General features: G+C 47.0%; 3 protein-coding genes across 3 annotated transcripts; 1 reads left to right on the top strand and 2 right to left on the bottom strand.

Annotated features, from left to right (window-relative positions):
* Nucleotides 1–439: 439 nt before the first annotated feature.
* LAJ45_00018 (uncharacterized protein) lies at nucleotides 440–4,234 on the top strand (the record flags this gene model as incomplete). Its single annotated transcript, XM_046109621.1, has 9 exons — nucleotides 440–823; nucleotides 1,035–1,084; nucleotides 1,147–1,289; nucleotides 1,362–1,384; nucleotides 1,466–1,633; nucleotides 1,706–1,902; nucleotides 1,950–2,083; nucleotides 2,162–2,239; nucleotides 2,304–4,234. 9 exons carry the CDS (start codon nucleotides 440–442, stop codon nucleotides 4,232–4,234), a joined length of 3,108 nt encoding a protein of 1,035 aa, XP_045976314.1.
* Nucleotides 4,235–5,118: 884 nt separating this feature from the next.
* On the bottom strand, nucleotides 5,119–6,498 carry LAJ45_00017 (uncharacterized protein; the record flags this gene model as incomplete). Its single annotated transcript, XM_046109620.1, has 2 exons — nucleotides 5,119–5,282; nucleotides 5,355–6,498. The coding sequence occupies 2 exons, from the start codon at nucleotides 6,496–6,498 to the stop codon at nucleotides 5,119–5,121; spliced, it is 1,308 nt and encodes a 435-aa protein (XP_045976313.1).
* A 36-nt stretch (nucleotides 6,499–6,534) lies between these two features.
* On the bottom strand, nucleotides 6,535–8,418 carry LAJ45_00016 (uncharacterized protein; the record flags this gene model as incomplete). Its single annotated transcript, XM_046109619.1, has 3 exons — nucleotides 7,884–7,939; nucleotides 8,029–8,268; nucleotides 8,367–8,418. The coding sequence occupies 3 exons, from the start codon at nucleotides 8,416–8,418 to the stop codon at nucleotides 7,884–7,886; spliced, it is 348 nt and encodes a 115-aa protein (XP_045976312.1).
* Between the last annotated feature and the right edge of the window lie 496 nt (nucleotides 8,419–8,914).

Raw genomic sequence — 8,914 nt, 5'->3', positions numbered from 1 at the left:
TTGGTTGGCTTTGAGATCGTCTTTGGACACTCGAAACTACGCCGTGTCCACAGGATATTTGTTTAATTTACCGCAAACCTCGGGAATAACGAATCGAACTGGACTGGAATATTGTGCTTCGTATTGGTCAAATGCTTGTTGAGCCTAATCCGACAAACCCAAAGTGTACTTTCGGTCGGTATTCCAGCCCAGTTCGAAACGTTATTCCTGCCAGTATGTACGTAATCTATTTTGTGAAACGTGAGATTCAGGCTGCATATACATAATAGCATTGTAGAAGCGCAACTGTAAAGATTATGCACTTACCTTAACTCATGATTGGCCCAACATTGAACTGCATATAGTGCGCAGTGAATCTTAGGCGCGCGGGGTAACAGCAGCTTCCTCATTAACATCTCTTCCGATAAACATAAACAGAAAGAGCGCCTATTTTTATAACATGTCGTTCGGTTTTAGTGTTGGCGACTTCGCTGGTACCCTACAGCTTGCCTGGACTCTCTATACAAAATGCTACAAAATTGCCAAAGGCGCGCCCAAAGACTTCAAATGCCTGAGAGATGAGATCAACACATTGCATAGCTCCATCAAGCTTCTTCAACACGACGTCCTTGATAAAGAATCCGTCTTGGTCCGTGCTGGAGCTGATCGTGTTGAAATGGTGAAAAGAGTCATGCGCCAGGTTGATGTAACACTCAAGGAGTTGGAAAAACATTCAAAGAAGTACGAGAGCTTGGGAAAAGAACATTCTAGCAGTATAAAAAAGTGGTGGACCAGTGTGCGGTGGTCTGCAGAAGCTTCGGAACTCGATGCATTACGCAATAAGGTGAGTGCGCGCATATCTTTGGCCAATTGCGTTATATACCTGTATAAGCATATCGGAATGGCCTTGGATACTTCCTTCTGAGGTATTTCTTACAGCTATCTCGTATTTCAAGGGTGACGCCTGTCATATCTATTAAGAGATTGAGCCAGGTCTTTGCAAAGACAAAGGATATATAGCCTGTTCAACATACTAATGCGCATAAATGATTTAGCTGGTCTATCATAATGGGGTCATCAGTCTACTCCTAATCTCGTGCGACAAGTAATGTTTCCCGTCCAGAAACACTAAAGAAAAACAAGAAGGGTTGACACGGATTGTTACAGCTCTTCCCTGCAGCGTATAGAGAAAATATCCTCGAAGGTTGAAAAGGGGGTTAATGATATCAAAGACATGATTCGAAGTCCCGCAGTCGGAGCACCCACTATCTCAGTTATCCAAAGAGACGGATTTTTAGCGATATCCTTAAGTCAAACTTTGATGAAAAATGCAGAAATTGGGCGGAAATGAAGGACCATCGGGGTTGATGAGTGGATTCAAGCGGGGAGTTGGTGGCTATTAAAGGTAACTATTATATTGATGTCCTCAAGCAGCGAGTGTCAATTATATTTACAGATAATCGCTGACCCCCGTATATAAATACAGTCGCAAATGGATCTCTACACTGGGTTACCATCAGAGCGCAAGATATCTTGGCAAGGCTATGCAAACCTCATCAAAGCGGCCTGGATCTTGATAGATATCATTACGATACATCCGCAACTAGACTACCTGGAGACAAGTACGGGGTACGGTATAGCACTACTAGTAGAGGTTGGTGAAATTCCTATCATTTATGCGGGAAGTATGTAAGTATGTATGTACTAATCACGTCACATGAACTAGACAACACGAAGAGAGCTTGAAAATATTAATAAGTCATGCCTCGCGAGACCAACACTTACAGAGTTAGGTACTTGTGATTTAGCAATATGGGAGACACAAGTAAAGGAGTCCACTTTAAAGCCTCACGTAGAAACCTCGAGCTCGGGCTTGAGCCGCCAGGCGTGGATGACAGAAAATGAATATGTACTCTTTCAACGGTATTTTACCTCCCCCCCTAATTCTTATTATATTTCTAAGTATGTAGATTCGTGTATTACCAGACAAATAGCTACGCAGTAGAAACTCCGTGCATTGCCCTCTTCTTAATGCATAAAGTGGTCAAGGAAGCGAAGATAGTTCTGAGAGACCAGAGCTGGCTCACATTGGCAACGTTCGTTGGTATATCTCCCAATACCCATAATTCCCAAATGTGATAAAAGAAATTCTCTAATTTCATTTTTATTGATCGAGTTTCAGTGAGAGATGTGACCCCATATCCTAATGAAAATGTTATGCAAATCGAGGATCAAAAAGTAAGATTCTCCACAACCCAAGGTATGAGCAGGTCGTTTCTCTTCTCCTTTACACAAGCGGAGTGCAGTTAATGATTCTATGACAGATGTGCAGCACCTATGCGCGATTGCGGAAGCTACCAAGGAATACTTATTTTATTGCAAGTTCAAAGAGAACAACCCGGAGATTCTGCGATCATTTACCCTACTCTTTTCCATCAAGAACAATTATAGGGGAGTGGTCTGGAGACTACTTGAAGATGAGGAACCTTACGCGGAGGTAGAAAAACCCAGAGAAAATACAAGGGTGGAATACTCTACCAGATTACTACTTGCAGCTAAACAATTGGCAAAATTGACGAATCAATCCATGTTAATGGATGACCACAGAGTCAAAAGCACTTCGAAGGACTTATCTTTATTTGTTTGGTGTATGATGGGCGAATACAACGTAGTGGCACTCCTTTTGAGCGAGGGGAAGGGTATATCGATAGGCATGGAAGATTTAATCATGTGCGGGCTATCGAAACCTCTACACAATGCCGTGCGTAACAAGAATTTAGAGTTGATAAAACTCCTTTCTTCCGAAAGAGGGTTTGATATAGACGCATGTGATCCTTCACCAGGGAGTCATGATGGTTCCACAGCACTAGGGATAGCAAGTCAAACTGGACTCATCGCGGCAGTAAACACCTTACTCGAGGCCGGGGCCGATTTCAATGCAGGACGACCCCAGGCATTAGAACATGCAGTGAATAGAGGCCATCTAGATGTCGTCAATAGGCTCATCGAGGCCGGGGCCGACGTCAATGCAGGAAGATCCCAGGCGTTAGATGATGCAGCGAAGAGGGGCCATCTAGATGTCGTTAGTAGGCTCCTCGACGCCGGGGCCAGCGCCAAATTTCATGCTTATATATTGCACGATGCAGCGGGTAGGGGCGATCTAGATTTAGTCAAGAAGCTCCTCGAGGCCGGTGCCGATGTCAATGCAGCAGAGTCCCGCGCATTAATGGAGGCAGCGTATAATGGCCACCTAGCTGTGGTGAACAGGCTCCTCGACGCTGGGGCCAGCGCCAAATTTGATACTGATATCTTCCACGAGGCAGCGGATAGGGGCGATCTAGGTTTAGTCAAAAGGCTTCTCCGGGCCGGCGCCGATGTCAATGCAAGAGAATCCCGCGCATTAAAGAAGGCAGCGTATAATGGCCAGCTTAATCTAGTCAACATACTCCTCAAGGCCGGGGCCGATGCCAATGGAGACGAGTCCGGGGCGTTAATAGGCGCGGCGGCGGAAGGCCATCTAGATGTGGTCAATAGGCTCCTCAAGGCCGGGGCCGATGTCAATGGAGACGAGTCCGGGGCGTTAATAGGCGCGGCGGAGAAAGGCCATCTAGATGTGGTCAGTAGACTCCTCGAGGCCGGGGCCAATGTCAATGGGCTCTGGGACAGAGCGTTAAGAGTCGCGGCGGCGGAAGGCCATCTAGATGTGGTCAATAGGCTCCTCAAGGCCGGGGCCGATGTCAATGGAGACGAGTCCGGGGCGTTAATAGGCGCGGCGGAGAAAGGCCATCTAGATGTGGTCAGTAGGCTCCTCGAGGCCGGGGCCAATGTCAATGGGGGCGGGTCCGTGGCGTTAATAGGCGCGGCGGCGAAAGGCCATCTAGATGTGGTCAATAGGCTTCTCGAGGCCGGGGCCAATGTCAATCAGCGCGAGGCGTTAATGCGCGCGGCGGCGGAAGGCCATCTAGATATGATCAATATTAATAAGCTCCTCAATGCCGGCGCCAATGTCTATGCAAGAGGATCCGAGGCATTAACAAATGCAGCGCGTTATGACCACATAGATGTAGTCAACAGGCTCCTCCAGGCCGGCGCCGATGACAATGAATCCCAGGTATTTCATTGGGCAGTCCGCGGGGGGCATTTTCATATAGCAGCCAAACTTCTCAAAGCGGGTGCCAATATTCAATCCCTCCCTGAGTGGAACAGGGGGAAACTCAAGTCTTGGATGCGTGGGAATGGTATTTCTATATCTTAATCCGCCTTCAGACCTGACCGCACTCCGCCCGAAACAACCATTCAAGTTCATCAATCGAGAGTGGGGCGAGACCTTCTTCCACTTGTGATCTGCTAGTATCGATGTCCGCTGTCTTTGGTTCTTGTTCGATGTTTATCTCTTTTGGTATTTGACGTATTTGGTTTGTACGGACAAGATGTAGTTGTGGGGGGGTTGGGCTTCAGGGTATGAATTGGTCGTGGTGGATGGGATATATTTATGGTGGGGCGGGGCGAAGGGTTGGCGGGGCGGTGGTGATCTTAGTGGTGGACGGGTTCTTTTGTTGGTTGGGCCGAAATTGTTTCCGCATATATCTAAGTTGATTTTGTTAACTATTGAATCATATCACTCGAATTCGTTTTTTTTTTATATATATAGAAATGGGTAATATTTGCGTTGCACCTGCCAAGTATACATGTAGTATACTTGAACCTCCACCCTAGTATTGCGGTCCAGAAGTCTGCAGGCACCTAGGAGCGACGTGACTTAGAGTATACATACCTTTTAATTTAGTTGTAGAATCAGGTATACAAGGCCGCACGGATGCAAAAACGCTGGGAAAAGATAAGGGGAGAAAGATCAAGCTTCACAAAACCACGATAGAATTGAACCCACAACCCAAACTAACTATACACTAAACAAAAAGGAGTATCAAAAAAATGGAAGAAGAAGAAGAAAAAGATGAAGATGAAGAAATTTACGCTCCAAGTGCAACCCGCACCAACAATGCCGCCACCCCACACCCTAAAGCAGCAAACAATGAATTTTTTTTCTTAAATTGCTAAAATGTAAATGCCAGTGCCGATTCAAACAGGAACAGAACTATGGAAATAATCGGAAACGACGATTGCTTATTTGTTTTAAAATCACTGTTTCAGGATACCGTTATTGATCAAGATGGCTGGGTCTGGGGCGTTCTTGTCCGACTGGAATGGGAGCGAACTTCCGACGATGAGCGCCTTCATCGCTGCTGTGTCTGTTGCAAGGGAGGAGTTTAGCCCAAGGTGGTAGGCGATGAGGCCAGTCACATCTACGGTCGCTATATTAGTTGATGTTTTGAAGATTTACAGCGGGAGAGAGAGAGGAATAGAATTGAACTTACGGGGTGTAGCCATAGAAGTACCGGAGATGGTATTGATAGGGTTGACAATGTTGGGAAGTGTAGGATCCTTAATCCAGGTGCTCGTCACATCCACTCCGGGTCCATAAGTGCTGACACAGGCGCCAAAGTTCGAAAATGTGGCTCTCTCATCATTGATATCCACCGCACCCACGCTCAAGATATCGGTGCCCTGACTAGCAAGTGCAGGGCTGGTGAGACAAGCGTCGACATCATCATTGCCTGCTGCAACACTGATGTGAACCCCACTCTCACTTGCCTTCTTCAGGACCTCATCAATAGCGTCACTGACGCCGGACGTGCCAAGACTCATACTAATTACCGATCCCTTGAAATCGGCGGCGGTCTTGCGCTGGTCGTGTTGTTGCATGACAAAGTCGACGCCGGCGAGAATGTTGTTTGAGTTACCAGTTTCGGCCGACAGCACGCGTACGGCGATAATGTTGGCAGCTTTGGCAAGTCCGAAGGTTGTAGATGCTGCTGTTCCCGCGCAGTGAGTGCCGTGGCCGACATCGTCGGTTTCGGTACCGTCGAAGCTGAAGCCAAAAGTGGCACGATTGTCAAAATCGACATGAGTGATGTCGACACCAGTATCCACGATGTAAATGTCAACACCAGCACCCAAGGTATTTACAGCACCGTCAAACTCGTATGATGTGAAGTCAAAGTCCCGGATGGTCTGACCCGAGGCGACCTGGACCTTATCTGCTTGTGAGACACGCTTCAACCCCCATGTTCCATCTGTTGAGTCGTGAAGCTTGACTTCCACCTGGGGTTGATATGTCTTCCAGCCTGAGGAGAGGACCTCTAGTTGGTTTACGCAGTGACTCGAAAGCGAGGCGGAAAAGCCCTTGAAGGCGCTGTTGTTGTAGATGTTGGTTACGTCTTGTACAGTGAGGTTCATAGCTGTGAGCATGTCGTCCAGGGTGCGCGGGTCTTCTTCGGAGATAATAACATCCCAGCTGCCACCGGAGCCGGGGGTTTCGTCGAGGATATTTACGGTGTCTGAGGTGCCGACACTGTCGGTAGTGGTCGTTGTGTTTGCTGGTGTTGAGTGGCCTCCATGGGGTGCGGCAAGAGACAGACCAAGCGAGAGGGCGGAAAGAAGAGAGGTGGTGAATTTCATGATGGAGAGGTTGGTAAAAGGTTAAATATAGCGTATTCACAAAAAAAGATGAAGTATATTCAGAAGAAAATAATTCCTGTATATTATTAGGGCCATTGTATCAAAATAAAGCAAAGACCTAGGGGAAACTCACTCAGGAAAAAAGTCGCCAGCACAGAATGGATGGCGGGGTAATATTCCGGATAAGATTAGAAACAGTGATCGACACAGCTTCTGAACGGGAGGTACAGTGAAGACTGCAGGTGGTTAAGAGAATGTGGTGGTGGTGGTTGGTTTGTTCTTAGAAGGAATGCAAGAGCTGCAAGCAGACAAGGTGGTTGAAGCAATAGAAAGGAAGAAGTAAACGTTAAGAAGAAACAAAAAACAATAAAAGGGGAATTAAAAACAAGAAGGGAGAACCTGTCCCAAAGAAAAAGTGCTATTGCTGCTGTTCAACGGCTATGCTTGCAAAGGTGAATGAGGTTGAAATATCAGGGAGACTTCACACAGTTTATATTGACCGTTGACTAGGAGAACCATACGTACTATGTGATCCGAATTAGTACTAGATTAACCCTTACATGATGCAGGAACCAGGTCCCCCAGCATCCCTGCTGCCATCCCATCTCCACTCCAGCCAACCAACTGCTACTACAGGGCGCATTTATTGGCCCTCTCAACTTTCAGCCAACTATAGGCGTCAATTTGTACATTCGCATCCTCGTCCGAAATAACAATCCTACACCAGTCGTATCGCATCCGAGCTGGCGTTTTACTGTTTTAGCACAGTAATCGCCAAATACAGTCGAATTTGCCAGCGCTAAGTGATTAGATAGGACCTTTGCGGTTTCGTCGAATTTTAAACTCTCAATTTAGAGCAGCGGCTTCCAAATAACGGTACTTGTGAAAATACATGCTTTAGTCCTCCGTCTAGGCGCGCTGGGCATATAGTCCACTCTAACTGTTGAGGAACAGAACTGAAGTTTGGAGGAGAAAGTGAAATAATACTTAGGTAAATAAACATACCAAACAGAGGGCCGGCATGGGTCACCGAGCCGTACGATGAGAGATGAAACGAAGCCTCCGACGTCGCCATACTGCTAACTTAGGAGGGTACTCTTGCTCTTGCCAATGCTTCTGCGTGCACGTCTCTTTCGCTCTTTTCTTCTCTTCTTCTTATCCTGTTTTCTCCTTTCCGTTTTCCGCACGGAAAAAAAAAACCTGAGCCAATGCTAAATACAAACCGGCCCACAAATTCTCCGGTTGGCTACAGTGAGTTGATTGGTTGCCAAGGAGGCAGTTAGTTCAGGTACCGAATTTACGGCGCAATTCTCATTGGCCAGCCCTAGGGCCATCCTACTCTGTTAGCCGCGCGGAGTCAAACCGCATACAAGTAAAAATATTTCTCATCTCGGATTATACATCTTGCGCCTGTCGAAACCCTCCTGAGAAAATGAGACATCTATCTACCTGTCACCCTCTGCAGACAGCGTAGGTTTACCGAGGAACCTCAGGAGTAAAAATACATAACCCACAAGCTGGTGTATGTACCTACATGTATGTATGTCAGACGGGCTGCATTTTTTCGGCCCTCATTGGTGAAACTTTTCCACTCCTCTCCCCCGTAACCCCCGTAACCGGGTTTGGTAGGTAGAGTAGTAGCATTCCCGACCCCAACTTTTGGCGCCGAAAAGTTACCATCTATCCGGCCGCGATGCGATATAGTATGGTTGGCGACGAGCGTGTATGTTATGTATGCAATACGGTTTGAAAAAATGCCCTTTGGTTTCTCTGTTTCGCTGTTTTAGTCAGGGAGCGGATGGATTTATCTCTCCCAGCCTCACGCTCGGAACCGAAGAAAGAAAGTTCAAGGCCTGCATTCTACATACGTACGTACCAACCCTCGCAGTGCGTAGCCGATGAGGGAAGGCCAAAGTGCATCGCATCGAATTCATAGTGGGGCCTGCCCATGCACACGCCATCAGTTTCAAAAGTATTCCAGTGTTTCGAGTATACGCCAAAGTCTCTCCTGGCGCTATGACCCCAGAGGTTGGGGTAGTAAGCTGTGCAGCGTGCTACTGAGTTTCCCTGGTTCGATTTTCTCGGTTGTGCACGCGGGGCAAACGGGTTGTGGCTGTGGACCCATGGCTGGGGGTCTGTGGCGCATGATGAAAACCATTAACTGTAGCTGAATTGAATGGATGTGTCGTAGTTAACATTCCTACTTCCTACTTACATGTACTCTACAGTGATTACTGTAATGTATCCTACCCTCCTGTTAATTCCGGAGATTGTTGTTCTTATGGAAAAGGTGTTTGCATGTCCAATCTCATTTGATTAAGCCCTAACAGATGCGGTTGCACAAATCGATACCTCCATGTCGGGGTACTTTAAACTTTAGTTAGCTAGGATGATCATCTATCTCGCTTGATATTGA

Source organism: Morchella importuna (genome assembly GCF_003444635.1).
Source record: "Morchella importuna strain M04M26 chromosome Unknown Morimp01GS001, whole genome shotgun sequence".
NCBI classification, from domain to species: Eukaryota; Fungi; Ascomycota; class Pezizomycetes; order Pezizales; family Morchellaceae; genus Morchella; species Morchella importuna.
Note: the sequence above shows the minus strand (reverse complement) of the source record. Positions and strands in the feature narration are given on the sequence as shown.